General features: G+C 38.9%; 4 protein-coding genes across 5 annotated transcripts in view; 3 read left to right on the forward strand and 1 right to left on the reverse strand.

The window, feature by feature from the left end:
* Positions 1–23,268, reverse strand: part of LOC126796014 (elongation factor 1-alpha-like) — a 136,886-nt gene that overhangs the window by 47,156 nt on the left and 66,462 nt on the right. The gene's annotated exons all lie outside the window — the stretch shown is intronic.
* On the forward strand, positions 3,773–6,603 carry LOC126796013 (uncharacterized). 2 transcript variants are annotated; one of them, XM_050522755.1, is made up of 2 exons: positions 3,773–4,110; positions 5,074–6,603. In XM_050522755.1, exon 2 carries the CDS (start codon positions 5,091–5,093, stop codon positions 6,372–6,374), a length of 1,284 nt encoding a protein of 427 aa, XP_050378712.1. In that variant the 5' UTR covers positions 3,773–4,110; positions 5,074–5,090; the 3' UTR covers positions 6,375–6,603. The 2 variants fall into 2 exon arrangements, with proteins under 2 accessions (XP_050378712.1, XP_050378711.1); XM_050522754.1 differs by having other exon boundaries at positions 3,775–4,110; positions 5,097–6,603.
* On the forward strand, positions 9,636–11,325 carry LOC126796012 (BTB/POZ domain-containing protein At5g41330). Its single transcript, XM_050522753.1, has one exon. The coding sequence runs from the start codon at positions 9,701–9,703 to the stop codon at positions 11,111–11,113; it is 1,413 nt and encodes a 470-aa protein (XP_050378710.1). The 5' UTR covers positions 9,636–9,700; the 3' UTR covers positions 11,114–11,325.
* On the forward strand, positions 15,414–17,510 carry LOC126796010 (cytochrome P450 86A22). Its single transcript, XM_050522752.1, has one exon. It carries the CDS (start codon positions 15,756–15,758, stop codon positions 17,337–17,339), a length of 1,584 nt encoding a protein of 527 aa, XP_050378709.1. The 5' UTR covers positions 15,414–15,755; the 3' UTR covers positions 17,340–17,510.

Here is a 23,268-nt window from a genome sequence, read left to right on the forward strand (position 1 = left end):
AAAGGACGTAGAAATGTCTGTATCATAGGATTCAAGATTTTACTGTAACAGTTTATAATGAGGTTTTTTCTCTGTTTTGAGTTTTGACCGAGTCCAAAAGATAGGGGTTTAGCTCATGAAGGGAATAATTGTGATTGTTAATGAGTTGATGATGATTAGTGTTGTTAAGAGTCAAAAGTTAAGCCCATTGCCTTAACCACTTAAAGTTAATTGCTGAGTTTAGGTATGAGAAAACATAATTTAAATCCTTCTTGATTATGATTGCAAATTTGTTCATTCAACCCGTATGGAAGGACCATGAACATGGGAACGAATAGATAGCCATCGAGTTCACCTTTTATATGGGCACATGAATCATCTCTATTCCTCTCTAAAACATGTGGTTGTGTGTTACATCATGCCTACTAAGCGATCTAGGTAATGCATTATGGCCTTATGGGTCCTCTCAAGATACCGATAGTGATTATGCTTTTCACACGTGGTATTGAAAAATATTAATAAGGCTTCAAATTCAAATGTGAAACTTTAGAGAAGAACACGTATTATGAAATTCAAATGCGTTCATCATCGAAGCAGAAACAACTCAAATATGTCAGATTTTTCAAATAAAAGTTTATCTAGAACTAATATATGCTCTTGGTTTTGAAAAGTGTTAATAAGGGCAATCGCTCATGTACTAACAATTGTAATGTTATTAAGAAAAAATTATGTAAATAGTGTGACATTTCAGAAAATATGCAATATGGTATCTCACGTTTTATAGACTCCACAATGGTGTCTGACTTTTCATTCTTGATCTAAATTTGGTACTTCAATTAATAAAATGTAAGGCTGTTTTGGTCTCTCCCTGTTTTCCCCGACCCCAAAACGATTTTCCCCAATCTGATTTCAGTTTTGGCATCTTTTCTTAGCCTCCCGCTCACTCTGTATCCAAATCAAAACTCTCTTCTTCTTAGATTTGATTTGTTTCTCTCCACTACCATAACAAGAAAAGAACCTTTTGAGTTCCTTTTGAACCTAACTACATCTCTATCCAACTCGGTTTAAATCTATATACACACTTGTTTCCAGAGTCCTGTTCACCTAGTCAGTAGCTGACCAGGGGAATTTGCTCAATTATCGTCTGATTTCAGCTACCATTTTTAAATCTGATGGTTGAGAGATAAATAGTTTTAATTGATTAAAAACACATTTTTTCCCATACCCAAAAACATCATCTTCTCCTCTCTTCTCCCCAAATTCATCAAATTTTGCTGCAAATCCAGTGAGATATTCGCCGGAGACGGAGACCCAACGGGGGAAATAGGTTTGCCAACTCTTGATGAATTCGCTCTCCTATTTTTATAAACTATATCAAGATTAAAAGGAGAAGGCTTTGTAGAAGAAGAGGAAGATGGCATTGGGATCGAAGCCATAGTTGGAGCACAAGAGGGAAGTCATTCATGCCATCATGGGCTTCTCTTGGTCTCTCTAAAAAAAAACATTGGTGATTCTCTGAGTCTCTGAATTGATCTTATGTGGAAGAAGAAAGGAGGATAAGATATTAAAATGAGAAGGGAAGAAGATGAGAGGAAAAATAGTAAATGACGTGCTTACGCGTTGAATGTCCGTCTCTGGCGATACTTTTATTGATTTTTAGCAGATTTTGTGAATTTTGTGAGGAAGACATTGAGATTGGTAGGAAGAATACATATAGGAATTGAGAAAGAAGAAAAAAGTAATTAAAATTATTTTCTTTAAAATACATTAACTTAACTCAAAATAATCTGATTAAAGCTTAGCCGTTAGATTTAAATTTACCTGATCTAACGCTAGTTGTGCAAATGTTCCCAGGTCAAGTTGCTGACCAGGTGAACGGACTGCTTGTTCCCAAAAAGATAATGATATCAATTCATGAGCGGGAGGTTAAGGAGAGACACCAAAATAATAAGAGAAGCGTTTTGGGGCATGGGAAAACAGTACATTTCAATGAATGAGGTGCCAAAGTTGGATAAGAATAAAACGTCAGACCATTTTGAAGTTTATGAAACGTGACATAACAAAGTGCATATTTTCTGAAAATTCAGATGCAGTTTACATAGTTTTTCCTTTTATTAATATGTTGTGATCTATCGTATAAACTTGAGGGTCTTTTGGGAAAGAACTGAAAAATGAGGAAGGAGGTAAGTGAGGGGTGGTGCACCAACCGTGCAAGTTAGTTCAAAGTGGCGGGTAATGGGGGAGAAATTCTTAGAGCGGGTGGGCTCCACGCGAGAAGCCATCGAGAAACTTAGGATTGGCATGGGCCCCTCCCACACGTGCATATCTGCCACGTGTTTCACTAAAACTCTTCCGTCTCTTAACACAAACAACACTTCTTAATCAAACCTTCAACTAACACCGTCACTAATTGTCCTTGTTTGTACGTCAATTGACTAAAGCACCCTCGTTCTATTACAAGGATGTGTATTTTGTTGTATAGGTTGGTTAGTCCCACGTGTTAGGCATTTTACAACCTAAAAGTCTATTTATAGTTCCTGACCTACGTTATGAGTTATGACATGCTAAATTAAAACTATTTATTGATTTAATATCAACTGTTTTTGACTTAAATAGGTTGTAATATAACATTTAATATTTAAAATTTAAAATTAAATTTCATAAAAATTAAATTTATATAAAATTTAAGAAATTTAAAAATTATAATTAAATAGTTAGAAAATACTAATATTTATGATTATTTAGTGTATCGGTTGACATTTACGAATAATAATAATCATCATATAGCGGGAATAACTCGCATTGCCTAAAGTTTTATAATAGTTTTTTCTCTCAGTCATAATACTCCTTATTTGTTGGAAATTATTCATTCTACTTTAAATTATTATTATTTGTCGCTTTTATTTATAATTTAGTTATTAGTTTTATATCAATAGTGTTGTATATTTAGGGAGTTATTACATTAAAAAATATACAAGTTTAATTCGAGTTTAGTGTTGTAGTATATTATTTCAACAAAGAAAAATATATTTTTAAAATAATGAAATATATATTTACTAAACAATATTGATATTCATTTATGAAATTATTTACCAAAACACCGATAAAAATTGTTTTTGAGGCGGGATCCACGTATGTTAGTGTGCTAGAAGTAGCCCGAAAGAACTATTTTTGACACACTTTTATGACACACTAACCCATGGGTTTGAGACGGAGTGTGCCACAATTCTCACATTGCGGCATAATAACCCATAGGTTGAAGAAGACATTAGGTGATCATACTATAAAAAGACATTTCTTGAAATTTAAACATGATACATTACACCTAATTTAGGCATATGCATCAATATTTTTAAAGAAAGAACATTATTTCTTGTCTATGTCCAAGTGTCCAACATAAAAGACATCTATCATTTATGTCAACTTAATACATATTCTCCCGACATTTAGTACAATAAGTTCGACATAATAATAGTTCCTTGTTCAACACGTAAAATTTATGCCGTTAAACGGTCAATCTCATATTCAAGCGTCTCTCAGTGTCGTTTGTTATTACATAGAATATATTAAAGATGAAAAATGTGAGAAACAAGTGAACTCGACTTAAATCCAAATATTTGCCATCCCAAAACACAGGGGCACATCAGTAATCTTGACAATCCCCATGTGTGTTATAACCTCAATTATCAGTTTATCACTAAACCATGAGCAAAAATCTGCTTAGTCGTTGCCGTGTTTGACGTCAACAGCTAAGTCACACGCCAAAATAGTATATATATAACCAAACATTTGATTTCCATTTCCACTTCACATTTCAATTTCAATTCCCATTTTCATCTCAAACCCTTCAAATTCTTCCTCTTCTTCTTTCTCTCTTCCAAAACCCAACAAAAGATTGCTCCTTTCGTTTTTCTGCTCAGCTTTCCCGGCGAAATTCGACCTTTTCCGGCGAGATTCCAATGAAAGCCGACGGCTTTCCGTGAAGAAGCGAAAACGGCGGCCATGATGATGATGAGGGGAGTGAACGGCGGAGAGTTGAGAAGTGGGAACAACAACGCTTTGGATACTATAAACGCAGCTGCCTCGGCGATCGCGGCGGCGGAGAGCCGTGTTCCTCAAGCCACCGTGCAGGTAATTTTCTTAAAGACTTGGTCTTTTTGGTAATTGTTCATTTCCAGCATGCTAATAGTTATTAAAGCTCAAGTTTGGTCTGGTTGTGATTTTGGGTTTTGCTCAGATTTTTAAGTAGTCTTGTGTTAATTTGAGCTGTTTTTGGAGTTTGATTTGATTGTGGGTTGTTGTTTACTTGTTTTTGTGTGGAGATTTGGATTGTGCTTAATTCTAGTGTTGCTTTTTAAGCAAATTGTGATTTGGAAAAGTGGGAGTGATTGTAAAAGTGAAAACTTTGATCAGTTGATTTGTTATTTGTTGAAGGTTGACTTGCTTTATGCAACTGTATGTAGCTTTGATGAGTAACTGAATCTGAGTATTGATGAACCCTTTTTGAATCTTATGAATAAAAGAAAGTAAGAAACTTTCCCTGTGAGTATTTGGAGTGATTTTCCTTTGGTGTTAACTTTTTAGTTTTACATTAGAAAGAGAGAGAGAGAGAGAAACTTGTGAACGAAAATTTGTCTTGGTAAGGGGAGGCAGGATCAACAAAAATGGAGTAATCTTTGGTTTAACCCCAGTCGTCTCAGCTTAAGCTTCGAAATGGAATGATTCAACGTTGACTGCCTAAGGGTGGAGAAAGGCTATGGTTGGGTGTAAAAGGCTGAAGAAAAAGAGAAGAAGAAATGATGCAATGGATGAGTTAAAGGTGGAAATGCGGACTTGCATCATTAATGTTGTTGATAGAGGTAGTCTAGTGGGGGTAGAAAGTGGAAAGTGGACACCAAATGCTAACTAATTGCCACTTAAAATCAGACTATTAAGTTGTTGTTTGCAGACCAGAGAACCATTTGTATTTGGCAATTTGAACTGATCTTTTGTAGATGACATTAAATCTCTTTTATCATCAGTTTCTTTTGGTATATCAGATTACTGTCTAAAGAGAATTGCTGTTGTCTTTCTGATATTAAGTCTTTGTTGTAGTAACGAGCTTTGGTTAAATGCAGAAGAGAAGATGGGCTAGAGGCTGGGGTGTCTATTGGTGTTTCGGCTTTCAAAGACATAGGAAGAGAATCGGACATGCTGTCATTCTCCCGGAAACAACTTCCCCTGGACGTAATGATTCTAGAGCCGAAAATCCTACCCAAGTACCGTCCATTGCACTTCCCTTTGCTGCACCTCCTTCCTCTCCTGCTTCGTTTTTTCAGTCAGAACCTCCTTCTGCCATGCAATCACCAGCTGGTTTTAAATCTTGTATTTCTGCCAGTATGTACTCTCCCGGGCCTGCATCAATATTTGCCATCGGTCCTTATGCTCATGAAACTCAGTTGGTCTCGCCTCCTGTTTTCTCAACCTTTACTACTGAACCATCAACTGCTCCATTCACTCCTCCTGCCGAGTCTGTCCACTTGACTACACCATCGTCACCTGAGGTTCCATTTGCTCAGCTGCTTGATCCTAAGTTTAGGAACGGTGAAGGTGGTCAGAGATACCCACTATCTCCCTATGAGTTTCAGTCTTACCAACTGTACCCTGGAAGCCCAATTGGTCAGCTTATATCACCTAGCTCAGGCATCTCAGGCTCTGGTACTTCTTCTCCTTTCCTTGACAGTGAGTTTGCTTCTGGTGGTCATCACTTCCTGGAGTTCCGAACAGGTGAAGCTCCTGAATTCTTGAACCTTGATATTCTCTTCACCCGTGATTGGGGTTCAAGACTGTGTTCGGGTTCTGTGACTCCTGATGCTGCAAAGTCTACATCTTCGGAGGGTTTTACTTTAAAGCCGCATGCCCATGAAGGTGATTTTTTTGCAAGATCAAACAGTCGACGCAGAAATGATGGTGCTTCCATCGGTCATAGAGTCTCATTTGAATTGAGTGCTGAAGAAGCTGGAAGATGTGTTGGCAAGAAGCCAGTAGCACTAGCTGAAGCTGTATCAACATCTCTACAAAGTTTTACAAAAGCTGAAAGAATAGAAGGTCCTAATAAAAAGGTGATCAGTAGTCATGAGTGCCCTGTTGTTGACACATCCAATGATTCATCAGAAAAGGCTGTAGGAGGATATGGGGAGGAGACATTCCACCGGCATCAGAAGGAGCGAACCATCACACTTGGTTCAACTAAGGAATTCAATTTTGATAATGCAGATGGAGGCGATTCTAGCACCCCTAATATCAACGCTGACTGGTGGGCGAATGAGAAGGTTGTTTCCAAGGAGGACGAGGGATCAAAGAATTGGTCTTTCTTCCCTATGATACAGCCAGGCGTGAGTAATTCAGCACGCTAATACCACAATGGCTTCAACTTGACAAATTTTGTGTTTTTAGATTAAATGAAGTTCTTAGATGACTACTGAGCCAGGTCCGACCGTCCGAGGCTGTTTTTTTGTACATGGTGATTTAGAATTGAAGCTCAGAAGCTGCGTGGTCGCCTATGGATAGTGATAATCACAGATTGAACCCAACTTTTGGATTTTAATGTCAGTGTTTTACTGTGTAATATAATTTTTACAAATAGACTGGAGTGATTGTTGACATAAATAATGGAAGTAGACTTCTAATTGGTAGCGTCTGTGGGCGTTTATGTTTGACCCACGTTTCTGCTTTAGACTCCCTTTTGGATTATCTGGACACTATTTGCACACAGCAGGTGTTGGTTTTTAATCTAATGAGTTTGGTCAGTCTGTAATGATGAATCACCATCTGTGTCGTAGAATTCAGTGAACTCTGAAAATTGTTATCAACAAGAGCAGAGGCCAACGTTGGTTGTATCACTTGTATGCTCTCAAAATGCTTTACTAATTTGAAAAAAAGCATCTAATATCTGACGGTTCTTGGTACTAAAAATCAATGCCGCCTAAACGCCACGGCGAGGCTGCATGTTCATTATAATTTGGCTGCAGGGAACCGATCTGTTCATTATCTCCTTCTAACATTAGGTACAGTTTTTCTCTGTGATATTCTATTTCTTGCTTGAATTGCCAAGGGGTTGAGATGCTTAAACTGTCACTCTATTGAACTGGAGGCTTGAATTGCTTTACGAGTCCTACTCCAAATCACAAAACACCAAACTTCGGCTCTTGAATTGATTTGAAGTTTTGTCTTTTGAACATGTTTCCCACAAGGGCACAAGCTTGACCTCTTTCGCCTCTGTCTTTTTGGCTGTGCTGTGAGATCACATTTTATTTTAGAAAAAATAGAAAGCTTGAATCACAAACAATATATTCTTATGATTCAGGGAGATAACTAAGAAAGACCCCGGCCAGCATTGCACCTTTCCAAGCTTCATATCCAAGACGAGCATCAGCTGATAAACAAAAAGATCGAAGTAGTAAGAAATTAACAACTTATAGAGTGAACCTGATCAACAAGGGACCGACCAAGACCCAAACCAAAAGTTCAAGCCCCCAATTCCCCAAGTGAACCAAACACCTGTCGCATTACACATGACTCAAGAAGGCTAAAATTACCTGATCATAACAATAACAGTCCTCCTTTGAAACTGTAACCATTTGAATCACTAATTGAATTTGAACTTCAATTGTGTAATGATCCTTTGGCACATGAATCCCCAGAAACAGATCTTGTAGAGAAATCAAAATAGTTGTAACAAAACTGGGAAAGAAGTTGAGACCTCCTGCCCAACCCTATAAATCTAATGTGATTATAGGGTTTGCAAAATCAAAGGCTGTTATAGTGAAGCAAGTTGATGCTGATTGTGCGATAATGAATTTAAGGAAATAGTAGATACGAAACCTGGCATCTGGGCACAGCAAGTATAAAACTAGGAACGTCTCATTGACCATGATCGTGTGTATGTTCCCTCAAAGAGATGCAAAAGGGATTGAGATCAAGTTTTAAAACCTAGTCTAGCTTCATGTTTTGCAACAGGTAAGGGTCTTCAGATACAAAATGTGTGTGCTGGCTTTCAAGAGGGAGACTGTGAGTTGCTAGTAAGTCTAGTAGTTTGTGGGTGAGTCGTGATCTGGTTAGTTAAGTAGCTTAACTAATAACGCTGGAGGTCATAGATTCAAATTTCATTGACATATGTAAGGGTACGTGAGCTATTTAATAACATTAAAAAAAGTTAGTTTCAAGAAGTTTGTGAGTTAGAGTACTGATTTATTTCTATCTAGCCAGTGAGTAGCTTTAGTATTTTCTTTCACCATTTGTTGTGTTATGCTTATGACTTGTATGAGTTGTATCTATATATATGGTGCTGATTGAAGACGGCAGAATTTGTGCTCATTTCTCTTTTTTTTTTTTTTTTTGGTCTGAGTGCTCATTTCTCCTTTGCCGATTTATATTCCATTGTGTACTGGCTGCCACTCATTCTATCTTCTAGAATCATATCATATCATATAAACAAATAGACATAACCATAAAATAATAGTCAATGAGCTAGCATAACCAAAATTAGATGCACTGAGAAACAATGTTTAGGCTCTAACCAATTTATTTATTGTTTTGATTCATAACCAGATCACTCCAAGATTCTCTACACATGTTTTGTTAAATCATATTAGTAATCGAGATCTTTTCAACTCAGCATGAAGTATTGAGAACAGAATGAAGATGCTAGAGCACACTGAGACTCTAAAGTCTAGACCAATTCTTCGTATAGGTCAATCTAACACTTCAATTGTTTCAGCTAGGCTACCAAATTTTCTATGGAGAATGGGTTAGTGATTTTGTCACAATAAAGGGTTGCAATAGAAACTCTCAATTATCCGTGATCTTACTACGGTAAAGTGATATCGGTCATTAGAATACTGTAATTCGTCCAATACAAATATAGCTGACTTAAAGTTTCGCAACGTTTTAAAATGTCAACTATTTGTACAGTTTCAACTTTCAACATATATTTTCTATCTAAAAAAAAAAAGAAATAAGAATCTCAAAATTTGAGTGACTTACATGTTGAAACCGAGAGGGAGATAGATAGCATCACCCATACATTTTTGTGCTTGTGAATTGGGATGATTCAAAAACCCAACAAAAGCTTGGCACAAATAGTTTTGCACAGAGATCATTCAAGAAGTCTCCCCATCAGATCAATGTTGTAGGAGCTTCATCTTTTGAGACAGATGCTTTTCCTCTTTCACAGATTTCATCTGTTTCCCTTGAGAACATGTTTTCCTAGTATACTCCAACTCAAAAGGCAGGCTCATACATGGATTCTCAAATATATATGCATCTCCAACCTTCCAAGTTCCAACCCCCTCTTTCCATGTCTCATTTGCTGTTCCCATGTATTTATTCAATTCTATACACAAATTTCCCACCAAACTTGGTCCTCCCAAATACTGGTCCAACAAGGAGGGCTACAGCACCCAACTTTTTAATTCATAAACCAACCCCCCAAAATTTAAATTCCCCCACATTTTCCTCATTTGCCCTCACTCTTGGACATCTTCAAAGAAACCTCCAAACATGAAAGACACTTCAAAAGTCCTCAACCTCCTTTGGTTGACCACATAAAGCCCCTCTCTTTCTGACCTTCTAGAAACCCACAAAGCTCATACATATATTCCCACCACAATTCTGAACCCCCCAAAACTCTCTTCTTCCCCAATTCAATCCCAATTCTAGGGTTTTACAAATTCCCCCAAATATGCTCAAAACAATGAAACCTTCAGCTCTACCCAAGTCCGCGTTCAAGCACACCCACAGGCCCGAATCCAACATCGCCACCATCGACGTCGGCGGCCAGCTCTTCCAAACCACCAAGCAAACCCTAACCCTAGCCGGCCCGGACTCCCTCCTCTCCAAAATCTCCGACTCCGCCGCCGCCCACCTCCCTCCTCCCTTCATCGACCGCGACCCGGAGCTCTTCTCCATCCTCCTCTCCCTCCTCCGCACCGGAAATCTCCCCTCCAAGGCCAAATCTTTAGACCTCCAGGACCTAATTTCCGAGTCCCAATTCTACGGCATCGAAACCCTAATCATCAATTCCCTCTCCAACCCTTCCCATTTCGACGCCTTCAACCTCGAAAGGTCCCTCACCTTGCCCCTCAACGGCCGCGACTCGCCCGCCGTCGTCGCCACCACGCCGTCCGGCTCCGTCCACGTCGCCCACGGCAGCAAGATCACGTCTTTCGATTGGTCGCTGCGGAAGAAGTCGACGATTCTGACGGAATTCTCCGCCGTGGACTCGATGCTGGCGATCTCGACCAAGCTCGCCGCCGTCGGGGCCACCGACTTCTCGGGGCTCCAGATTGTGGACCTCGAAAACGGGTCGGTGAGGGAGACGCTGAGCTGGGAGAATGTGACGCGGTCCGGGTCGACGGTGCAGGCGATCGGGTCGTCGCAGGAGTCTCTGTTTGTGAGCTTCGAATCCGGTAGACGAAACTCGAATTCGATTATGATATATGACTCGAGTACATTGAGCCCTGTTAGTGAGATTGGGCATTATGAGATTTTCGGTGCCGAGATTAACTCAGCATTGCCGGCTACCAAGTTGAAATGGGTGCCGGGTTATAATCTGTTGATGGCTTCCGGGTCGCATAGTGGGCCGTCTGGAGTGTCTGGTAATGTTAAGTTTTGGGATGTAAGGTCTGGGAATGTGGTGTGGGAGGTACAGGAGAAAGTCGATTGCTTTTCGGATGTAACCGTTTCGGATGAGTTGTCAGCAATGTTTAAGATTGGTGTGAATTCCGGGGAGGTGTTCTATGCGGATATGAGGAGTTTAGGTGTGGAGCAGCCTTGGGTTTGTCTCGGAGATAAGAGGAGGATGGTTAGTGGGAAGAAGGAGGGTGTTGGGTGCAAGATTGAGAGCCATGGGAGCCAAGTGTTTTGTAGCAAGGGTGGGGATTTGGAGTTGTGGTCAGAGGTCGCGGTGGGTTCTAAGAAGAGGAGTGAGGGCGGGTTGGAAGCGAGGCACTTTCGGAAGAATGTGATGGGGAGAATGAAGGATATGGGAGGTTCCAGGATAACCAACTTGACTTTTGGAGGGAACAAGATGTTCATGACAAGGAACGACCAGCAATATGTTGAGGTTTGGCAGAATTCTGCTAGAGGATATTGATCCCAAAAGGGTTATAGTGCAATTGGTAGAGGGGAATGATATTATTGATCTTAGTTGAGAAAATCAGTCAATTCTTTTGTAATATAATGTGTCAGCTAGCTTGATTTGTTTGTAAATCATATTGTAGCTTCATTCTTTTGTGCTCTGATGTCCAGTTATCAATTGTTTATAAATGATTTATTGAATGAATTCAATGAGATGAAGTTGTGTCATGTGTTCTGTTTGGTTTTGTTGTTGATTGCACCCCAAGGCAATTGACGTGCAATGTCTGTTGAGATACTTGGCTCTCATTCTGTCTTGTGTGGTGTTCATGCTCTCTGTCAATAATATGCAATACAGTGTCTTTTTACCAGTAATTGCTCAAAATTACCTGAAACTGGAAAAGAAAGGAATATTACCCTCAACTTATAGCAAAAGAAGAAACGATTTTTTTGGAGCCCTCTTCCTCTTTCCCGATCTTAGTATACAGGGAAGACGGCCCAGAAGAACTGCTCTGTAGTTATTCTTTGTATCTGCTCTTCATTATACATTATAAGCATTGCACACATTTTGTAGTACGAGTCTGTTGATATGTTGTCATCATTGCTTGCAAGTAACACACCGAGGGATTCCCTTCAAGGACATAGCTTAATAAAATTCTGTAGGCCTACTCCTCAGATGATGACTGATATGCTGCATAGTAGAGTAGTCGCTAATCTCATTGTTGTCCTGGAAACTGAGAGATTCTAGTTGGGGAGTAGTTGTTCTGATACTAATTGTTAGAACTGAAGTATAGTAATGAGCCTTCTTATTCACATCTTTGTCGAAATTCAGTGCAACTATAGGAACTACAACTACTTATCTTCTGATAATTGCTGCCCGAGTGTAAAGATCACATATCAGCATGTTGTGGTTCTTCAAAATAAGTCAAAGTTATTGCTGGTATGTAATATTTCTTGTGCATATATAAATTTCTCCAGATTCTGGATATGAAAGTATTGTTTTGGAGATGACTGGGTCACTAGGAAAAGCAAAAAGCTTTATGCATACAGCAATGCAGGATTCAAAAAGCTAGAGTGGTCTCTTAAATGTTTGCTTTCTATTACATCGATCATATGTGTTTTCTAGCTCATATACTTCGAAATTATTCTCTTCAAGATTGAGGAGCTTAAACAATTGGATTGTTATTTGTGGAAAAGACAATGGCAGCAATTGAGTTCATCACCATCACACCATGGATATTTCAGTCACATTGCATTCTAAGTGCTGGTTGAGTTATGTGTGATGTTGATTAAAATCAAGATTCAATATATGAGGTCATGCCTAGCATGTGATAGGACTCCTAGGAGACAAGTTACTTAATTTTGAAGACTAATAATGGATCCTTCTATGACCTGGCAGATAATTTGTGCAGGTCTTGTCTTTGATTTCATCTATTTTTATTTAGTCAAAACTCATTGACAGTTGTTTTTTCCAACCTGGTTAGCAATCACTCATTCCAGATGAGTGAAACTAGCTAGCTAGATTTGACGACTTCCAATGTACCACAATCCAAACACATTAGCTTCGCTCAGAAAGCCTTTTTGTTTCAATTATTCATGTGAGCTCTGAAAATCCTATTCTCATTATCATTTTCACAAATTAGCAGCTAGTTCCACACAGATATTTGCAGCATACCCAATATATCATGAGCTGCCTTGGTAATTGGTATTGAGTTTGGTTCCACTACACGGCTTCTCCTTTTAACTATCAGAACTGTTTTATTTGAGGCTACGGCTCTGGAATCATCAGGGGGCTGGGAACATTCTACTATCCCTACACCTTATTTGGCTGCTTGCTCTAGAAGCACTTCCAAGTAAGTCGACGTGCAGCGTACATGCTTGGATTCGCAGGTGCTAATGAAAAGTGCTTATGAGCAAAAACACGTTCTACAGAAGCACTTCCGAGTTTCGAACAGCATGAGCGGTCGACTGCAGCCGGGCATCAGTAGTAAATAAAATTTAGGGAGAAAACAATACGAGCAGCAAAGACAAATCTAGGAGTGCAACAGCTTACAAAAGATCATGTATCTAATTAATCATAAACTTGGAGATCGAGGCTTCTACTGCCCCCGGTGAATCATAACATGCAAGACTAATGATGAAAAAGATAACCCCCACATTTACATATGGAAGTAACAGCTTAACTGAATACATGCGTACGTGCATAAACACGTACTGGCATAAACAATCAAACAGCTTTCATGAACTGTAAAGTTCTTCTTAATCAATCCATAATGATACATATGCATGTGATAGGATTTCTTTTATACGAACAAATTAATGATCAGCAACTGCAGGCCTGCATCTAAAGGTTGGCCTCCTAGAGGGCCGGGGTCGGATTCGACACTATAGAGTTCATAGCTTTGATGAAAATTTTGAACTTTTTAAAAGAATCTAACGACCGATCACATAATTGATTTCATAACGTGGAAAGATTAAGAGATGATCGGCCAACTCCAAAAGTGCAGAAGCAAAAAATAGAGGCAATTCAAGGTCCCATATCTAAATGAACATTATGAAGTTGTTGATGGCAACCACACCTTCAAGTTCGATCACAGCAACGCCGTAAAAGCGGGTGCATGTACGTGCTGCATATAAATGATGGTGGGTCGCTCACTCAACTAAACCAGAACGACTATAGCTAGTTAGAAAAGAAAATTTGATTCAAAGCGAGAAAATAAAAGAAAATAATTGGGTTTTACACGTTTGATGAAGGAATTAAACATGGTTTTATCATGACACCAGAGATAGAGACTTTGATAATCAAGGGTATATATATACGTTCGCTTGAACTTATATATGTATGTATAGTTTTGAAAATACATAAATTAATGAAGGAAATTCTACTAAACAAATTTAAATTGTATTTGGCTTTTTTAGATCATCGATCCCTCTATCAAATGACATATACACAATACAGCACTGTACGTATGATCCAGATCTAGAGTGATTACTTACATGTTTGCATTCTATTATTTCTATATATTACATCACATGTGGCTTTTCAATTCCAGCTTATACACTCGTTATAAATTCTGCAAAGGGTCTTGCTTAGAGTACTCCTAGACCAACATTACATTTTCTAAACAAAAACATTTTTGGTTATTGTGACACTATTAGACTTTGAACTAGTTGGAAACAGAGAAGGTTTTCTTGGAAATTTTTGCCTTGAATATTACATTATTTTCGGTTTTAGTAGTATTTGTCTTCTTTTTGGAAACAACAGAACCGAAATTCCAAGTCATTAGGGCTTAATGTGTTTCTTCAGCCCCAAGACCCTCCAGTTGGTGAATGTAAACATAGGGGTACAATTGTCTTGTCACAAGCCTTTCCGATCTTCTCGGTCATTTCTACATGAATATCTAGCGCTTATCCGACAAGTTTTTTGAACGTGTGAAATGCCCACATCCATGGAAACGTGAGATTCACACTAAAAATAGACGAATACACACTGCAAACGCTCAATTTAGTTCGGAGTTGTTACTGGAAAAGACAGTTATACCCCTCAGTAAAGAAACAAAATACATACAGTCGGAGGCGACAACAACGTTTGCAACTCCGGAGAGCCTGTAGACGAAGCGCCACCGCCGGAGGCCCAAATTGCCGTTTTACTACCCCCACGGCTACCAATTTCCGGTCAGTTCCCACCCAACTTATATGCACTCGTGTTATTACTACCTTTCTGTACTCAATGCAGGGTCTCGTTGGTTTGTGAGTCGACTGTACGTGAGTTAATTACTTGCTACTTTTAGTATTTAATTACTTATAGTAGCCAGTTAGAGCTCTTTTCGTACTTGTTTTGAAACTAGCTAGCTAATCTATTGAAAAAGCTTGCTTTTATTAGCGAAGGTATACTTTCTGATCAAGTAAACATGAAAATACAGTGTTTTCAACCAATTAATAGTTTCATTAAACTTTTGATCACTCAATTAATATTGTATATGAGACATTATTCTAACCCAGAGAGAGAGAGAGATATATATATATATATATATATATATTAATTTGGAGGGTTAATTTGTGATTTTACTGATCGAGAGCTAGCATAAGAAAACTTATTTAAGGCTTATAAACCTCCACGTACGTAGTGGTGACCCTGCTCTGATTATACTCCCATCATATCTGTATATATATACAACGACATTTATTTGCAGCCGGCATTATTGGTGGAGCTTTATTCTTAATAAGGTTTAAGCTAGGCTAGGGAACCAGAAAATGAGAGCAGGAGAGAAAATATATATAGCGTATTGAAAATAATTGAACACAACACCCACCTAATTTAGTCTATTTATGGCACTCATTATCTCTCTACTACCTCTTCTCATCTTATATGAGTTCACAGTTTGCCTTTGCTTCAGTACTGCCACACTCTTTTAGTCTTCTTCTTCTTCTTCTCCATCATCGTACGTCTTCTCCTTCTGTCACGTACGTCACTTTCCAAACAAAAAACCAGATCGAAAATCGGTGAATTATGTTTCATCCATGTATCTGATGCATATATAAACCTTAGAGACACAAATCTGACCCGGGTTGTATTTTGATCTGGGTTTTGTTTCTCTTACGTACGTTCTGTTGGGTGTTAGCCAGGAGGTGTATTCCAGTGTGGTAATCAGTGATCTCAGATGGCGGCGTTGACGGCGTTAATGGTGATAACTGCGCTGGCGGCGTACTTATTTTGGTTCAAGATCATCACACGGTATATGAGAGGTCCACGTGTCTGGCCACTATTCGGCAGCCTCCCTGGCGTCATCCAGAACGCGTACAGGATGCACGACTGGATTGCAGACAACCTCCGCACGTGCGGCGGCACGTACCAGACCTCGATCTGTGCCATCCCCTTCCTTGCTCGGAAGCAAGGCCTGGTGACCGTCACGTGCGACCCCAAGAACTTGGAGCACATCCTCAAGCTCCGGTTCGACAATTACCCCAAGGGTCCTACATGGCAAGCTGCCTTCCATGATCTGCTTGGCGATGGGATCTTCAACTCTGACGGCGACACGTGGCTGTTCCAGCGCAAGACCGCCGCGCTTGAGTTCACCACCCGCACGCTCCGCCAAGCTATGGCTCGGTGGGTGAGCCGAGCTATCGAGCTCAGGTTTTGTCCGATTCTTGAGACGGCTCAAATTGAGGCCAAACCGGTTGATCTTCAAGACCTCTTGCTTCGGCTCACCTTTGACAACATATGTGGCTTAGCTTTCGGGAAGGACCCGCAAACGTTGTCTCCGGGACTTCCCAAAAACGACTTTGCCACGGCTTTCGACAGAGCAACTGAAGCCACTCTCCAACGATTAATTGTGCCCGAGATTATATGGAAGTTAAAGAAATGGCTCGGGCTTGGAATGGAAGTTAGTTTAAGCCACAACCTCCACCATGTGGATGACTACCTATCCAATATAATCAATACACGTAAGCTTGAGCTAGCAAGCCAACAACAAGGTCTGGATAGGGGTACTCCACACGATGACCTATTATCTCGATTCATGAAGAAAAAAGAGTCCTACTCTGACACATTCCTCCAACACGTGGCACTCAATTTTATCCTAGCTGGACGTGACACATCATCAGCCGCACTGAGCTGGTTTTTCTTTTTGATCACTCAAAATCCTCAAGTGGAGGAAAAAATTCTTTCTGAAATATGCACCGTTCTAATGGAGACACGCGGCAAAGAAATTTCAGAGTGGTTGAAAAGTCCCCTAGTATTTGAGGAACTTGACCGATTGACATACCTTAAGGTAGCATTGTCGGAGACCCTAAGGCTTTACCCCTCTGTGCCACAAGACTTCAAGCACATAATCAATGATGACATTTTGCCTGATGGAACTTTCGTGCCCGCTGGCTCTTCAATCACATATTCCATTTACGCGATCGGGCGCATGAAGTATATTTGGGGTGAAGATTGCTTGGAATTCAAGCCTGAAAGGTGGCTATCTTCTGATGGAAAGAGAATGGAGGTACTAGACTCTTACAAGTTTGTGGCCTTCAACGGCGGTCCAAGAATATGTTTGGGCAAAGATTTGGCTTACCTCCAGATGAAGTCAATCGCCTCGGCGGTGTTGTTGAGGCATCGGCTCGCGGTGGTTCCTGGCCACCAGGTGGAGCAAAAGATGTCGCTGACATTGTTCATGAAGTACGGGCTTAAGGTTAATGTGCACCGAAGAGATTTGAAGCCTGTGCTGGAGAAAATGTACAAGGGGGACACTGACTGATGGAGTAAAGTATCAAAAGATCATGCTATCTCCAATGGTATACGTACGTGATATATGGGGTGGAAGTGGCTGCTGTTCCTTTAGAGGGCTAGGTTGGTTTTCCGAAGATTACTTAGCTAGCCTGTGAATATGATGCTTACTACAGTAATTGGTACTAATAATTATTAATAATGATTGAGAGCTTAATCAGAGGGCGATTATAATACTTTATATGTGTGTGGTTTATTTTCTATATATGTACGTACTAGACTGTATACGTACTACTAAAGGAGGAATGAAGAATAATGCTTTGTTTGGTGATGAAGCTGCACTGGCTCGAGCAACTCCAAATGTCATGCAGATCAACCTGCTGGCTAATTGTCAATTTGTCATGTACGTACTTCAAACACAGTGTGGCTACTAACATTCAATTCAAACTGCTGTTATCAAATAGCATCCTGCATCCATATGGCATGCTAGTTGTTATTAGCTAATAAAGGAAGTAGGAGCATAGTATGCTTTGAAGGCTAGCACATATAGAATCGAGAATCGATATTAATTAAGTGGAAATTATGTGATAAACGAATAAAGTACCAACACAGCATTATTTGTGGTGTTGATCAAGATGCATACTCATGATGTCTACAAAGTTTAGGCAATTCATTGAAGCACCTGATGTCTATAATGTTCATTTCGATCATTATTCTAAGCAATGAAACAGAAAACCACACAATTCAAGCTAGCTAGTTATTAGTTATTACAATGATTTTGATGAAGTATACAGAGATGAAACGAATTTACGTACTCCTCGTCATCACTATCATAATTATCATTATCATCCTCATCATCTTCTTCATCTATACTTTATCACTACTTAGTTCAATGATAGGCCTGCAAGGCTGCAACTGAGATTGAGTTCTGTGGTGACCCCCCATGCCAGAGGCCCAGACGATCGGCCTCTTAAATTGTGAAGTCTCATCTTGGCAACCCGGTCATCAGCAGTTTGTTGCTCAAGGTTTTCAGCTTTTCTCTTCCGTGAGGCCTCCGCCGAGGTCAGAGATTGAGGGAACAACTCCAATGCCTTGCGAGGATGGCGTTCTATGCCTGGAGGGGTGACCGTTAATGCTGTGATCCTCTTCTTTTTCTGCTCAAAATAACGAGACATTTCGTCTTTCTGCAGCTCGATCTGCTCGTGTGTAACTGAAAGAGAACAACAAGCAATAAAATTTCTTGAATGCCTCTTTACAACAGTGTTATCGTACATGATCGCAAGTCCTGCTCGATCAACATAAACAAGTGTGGGGGTTATAAAAAAGATGACTCCCGAATTAATGATGATCAAGGAAGAATTAATGAGAGCTGACATAAATATTCAGTGGAAAGTTAATACGAAACCAAAATGGTCGACGAGTAAATATTTCGCAACGGTCGGCGAGTAAATGTAACATAGTTGTTGACGGTTAAATGTTTATCAGAGATTAAATGAAGCGTAACCGACAATGGTTGATGAGTTTAAAACTGCCGAAGAGTAAATGCAATGAGTAATAAAGTGATAAATGGTAGTCAATGTTAACCCATGGAACTACTACACATATAAAAGGGAAGCAAAGATGCAAGGTAAACCATCTCATTCCGACTATTTTCACTTGACATATATTAGAGAGCTAGGAAGCACGAAAACGTGCATTTACCCACGTTTCCCGCTTTCGAAGCGGAATTACTCCTGAAACGCTCTAAAATGTCCGGAAACGCGCCGGAAACTCCCGGAAACGCCCGAAAACGTGTTTACAAAAAAATGTGTTTTAGAAACGCGAGTTTTCAAAAAAATAAAGGTTTTTTATGTTTTATTTTTATTTTTTAAATGAAGGGTAGACTTACATTCGTCGAGTCAAATGACTTATTTCGACATATTTTTGACCTCCCGCCGAGTCTCCGACCCTCTTTCTCTCATGTTGATACCTAGATCTCTCATTATATTTGTATTATTTCGAATGTTGAACACCAAGTTATTTAAGTTATTTGAGATTTTGAGTTATTTAAACTAAAAATTTATTATTATATTATTTTTTGTATAATTTATATATATTTTTTTTATTTCGACGTTTCCAAAACGTATCTGCTTCCTACATTTTTTGAAAAACGCGCTTCCGCGTTTCTAAACGTTTCGCTTCCACGTACCCGTACCCAATTCCGTGCAACCTAGTTAGAGAGTTTCCGGGTCAGCGCTCCTACTCCAATCTATATTTTATTGGTGGGCAAGACTTCTCAATGAAATTGTCCCCTCCAACAACAAGCAAAAGAGAAAAGAAGGAAACAGGAGCGCATCCATTATCACTAGTCACCAAAAATAATGGACACATATCCCGACCTATATAGAACGGGTGCTACTAAGATCTGAAAATCTAATAAGATTAAGAATCTAAGATACCCCTGCTCCCAAAAGAAAGAGCTAATTCTATTATAAACTCCGCTCTCGCATATATGTCAGTCATATATACTTCACTGTTGACGAATACGTGAAAGAAGATTAGAGGAAAGTCAGGAAGCCCCGCTCCCTAAAATATGGATGACATAGCTGCTCAACAATATCTGGATGATCATTTCCAAAAAAAACAATATCTGGATGACCTGTTGCTAGAGCCAGAAGAAGCTCTCACTCTTTTTCTTATGTTTTTTTTGTGTGGTCTTTTTGACCCTTTATGTAACAAAAAAAAAATATATATATATATAGCTCCTCATGTGCGGACGTCCCGATTTCGGCGACGGCAGGCCGCAACGGCGCGGTGGACCAGCAGAGCTGCACTACCCACCTCCCGGCGATCCATTTCGTGCCGGCCGAAGCTCCATTGCGACTCACAGCGGCCGTAATCTGCAAAAATCAAGTTTATGGGCAGATTTTGGTGATTTCGCGATTCTGGCACGGATCGCCGATTGAGCTCCGACAGACACATACGGGACCACTGAGAGATGAGGAGTGTGACTGTCGTGGTCATCCCCGCCGAAATCGGTGAATCCGTACCTTACGTAAGGTACAGACGTCCGCACCTGAAAATTCTCTTATATATATACATATATACATAAAGGTATGTACATAGTACATACTATATAATAAGCTTGACGCTATAAAGTTAAATAACCAAATAGGTTAGAACACTTGTAAGCTAATTTGCTAATACAATGTAATACTTGGTAGACATGCCGATATGGTTATTATATTACAATTTCCGCCATTTTTGTAATTGAAATGAAATTTAACATAATGAATCAAAATAGATAGGTTAAACGTCCTAACACGGGGTGATGGTTCCTTACTACGTGAGGCACACATATATTATATTTGTTAGTAAATAACTCAAAAGTTATAACCGATTATGTTATACGTCAAACTCATAACTCCCCCTTATAACGAGTTTAGAAAGAAAGAAAGAAATAAATAAATAGTACCTTTTCATTCGATTTTCATCATAAAAATGGAATTCATTGCACAGTGCACTGTGCTTAAATTCCAAGATTATCATTGCTTGGTTAGATTACATACGTATAACATTATCGCCCTGATTCAGTGAAACAAATATATTAGCACAAGTTCGATGTAATCAAGGACAAACACTTACCAAGTTAACTAAATCAGATTAGTTCGGATCACCGGCCACCTGCTCGTTGTGATTCGAAAGCATTCATTTCTCATCTAGTAATTTACTGTTATTTCACTTATTTGTTAAGAGTTAAACAAATTTCCACTACTATAATTACAACCTCACTAATAAATGAAACTCCCTAAAATGTCCATGTAGAGATATTTAAAATTAATGGAAATTATATAAGGAAGAGGTAATATGGTAAAGTGCAAAAAAGTAAAATTAGAATAAACCCCACGTTCTCAGTTTGCTGAGCTAGGCTTTACCCTTTAACCGTCCCTTTCATACAGAAGGAAGAGGGAAGGAGGAGCAAAATTTTCCCAAAAAGAGGAAAAAATTGTTTTATTGTAATATAGGCAACCAAACAACTTATTTAGATCAATATCATGACACGTTTACTAACTTAGAATGAAACTCATCAGGAATAGAATTATTTAAGAATTGGAGACATTATTGATTTTGATGTGGAGATTTCAATTACTTTCAACATGGAATTAGAACATAAACAATTCTAATTACGATTGATATTGTTTACTTACCATCGAAATCAGAATTAAAATTAATTTAATTACTGAAATACCCCTATATATCTATGGAGTGACTTATTTCTTTTATTAATCAATAGTGCTATTGTGTTACACCGATTTTTACCTTCAGAACGACATACAAATGTTACTATACTAATTTTATTTTCCTTTAACACCCAATAAGACAAATCTAATTCCAATTAAATTTCATTTAATCATACATTATGTAAATAAAAGAAAAAAATTAGAGAATATTATCAGAAAAAGAGACGAACAGACTTTAAGTATTTCCGTAGAATATATGTGGTTGTTTATTTGTGGGTTTTAATTGTGTGTGTATATATATATTCTCAATTTGGGTTGGACAATTTAAATATATTCTCAAATAAATTAAGGTAGTTTAGGTAACAAAAATTGATACCCGAACTGATGGAGGAATTAATTCTGATACCCACCTCTCCCCTTGGGTATCAAATTAAGGGTTTTTAGAAGAATCGATTCATAATGAGGAGGTGAGACCCTATGTATTAGTAAACGACGAAATTTTCTTATCCCGTAATCAATTTCTCTATTTTAAATTTCATTCCACGTTAGTAAACGTGTCATCAACTTAATACTACCATATATCGTATGTCAAGACTTTATGTCATGCAAAAAGGGAATTAAGAAGTGGATAATTTAGGAGTTTGATACAAGGATTCATACTAATCAATTAATTAAATAACAATTATTAAATATAAAATAGTTTAAATACAATGCGTTTTTACAATCGTCGTTGGGAGAGAATGCAATTCTATTTCATTAATACGTTTGATGAGAACTCAAGTTTGCACGCATGAAAAAACCACTATTGCAACTATGAGTGGAACCCTAGCCACTCTACTATTTTGGGTTTTCCAAAACCTAGTTCTATCTCTAGTCGTCTTGCCATCATGCTCTTTCTCCCTCTTCCATCCCTACACCTCTTCAATGATACTGCAGAGGTCTCTTAGCGAAAATTACTCTCCAATAGCAGAAGGTGTTTTGGTTGGCGACTTCTAGCTATTGACAAGACCCTTTTTGGCCGAATCCATCATGAGATTTTGGTTTCATAAGGATTATCTCCAATGGTGGATGATGCATAAGAGGGTCCTGCAAGGGATGTTGTTGTTGCGAGCCGATCTTGGATCTTGTTTCAGATTTAATTCAGTCTTCATGTTGCTCTTCTATGCTAGATGACAATCGCCAAGTGTAGCAATTGATGTCAAAGAGAAGCCATCGGATGGTGGTTTGTTGTGGTGGTCGGGGAACAATTCCGACCTAGGGTTTGTCAGGGTTGGTTTTTGGGCTTAGGTCAATAGCCCGATTTAATTTAGTCTTCATGTTGCCTATTACTATGCTCGTTTAAGTCGTAAAATATGCAAATTTTAAAAATAATTGAGCGTTCCATATTACTAAATTATAGTTCTATACCACATGCTAGTTTTGAGTTTTACTCACAACCTCTTATCGTATGCACTATTTAAGCCACCGAGAAATCTTATAAAACATAAGTATGTTTATGGTAGAAAAAAAAGTTTGCACGGACGAACGCGGCTTACATACCACGTGCAGTAAGGCTATTATAAAAGAAAAACAACCCTATCATAAACCCACAAATCCAACAGTCCGCACACCACAACACCCTCACTCTTCACCGCTCCCAACCACCGACGACAACCGCTGGCGTCAGCAATCTCGAAACCAACAGCCGGGATCCAATACTATACACCCTTACTGTACACCGCGAAACAGAAACAAATTTTC

This window comes from Argentina anserina, chromosome 5 (genome assembly GCF_933775445.1).
Source record: "Argentina anserina chromosome 5, drPotAnse1.1, whole genome shotgun sequence".
Taxonomy (NCBI): Eukaryota; Viridiplantae; Streptophyta; class Magnoliopsida; order Rosales; family Rosaceae; genus Argentina; species Argentina anserina.

What these genes read in the sequence shown, in the direction of transcription:
- LOC126796013 (XM_050522754.1), top strand. Translation starts at nt 3,982, where the DNA reads ATGATGATGATGAGGGGAGTGAACGGCGGAGAGTTGAGAAGTGGGAAC. An exon ending in TTCCTCAAGCCACCGTGCAG is followed by an intron (nt 4,111 to 5,096) that starts GTAATTTTCTTA and finishes GGTTAAATGCAG; the next exon opens with AAGAGAAGATGGGCTAGAGG.
- LOC126796012 (XM_050522753.1), top strand. Translation starts at nt 9,701, where the DNA reads ATGCTCAAAACAATGAAACCTTCAGCTCTACCCAAGTCCGCGTTCAAG.
- LOC126796010 (XM_050522752.1), top strand. Translation starts at nt 15,756, where the DNA reads ATGGCGGCGTTGACGGCGTTAATGGTGATAACTGCGCTGGCGGCGTAC.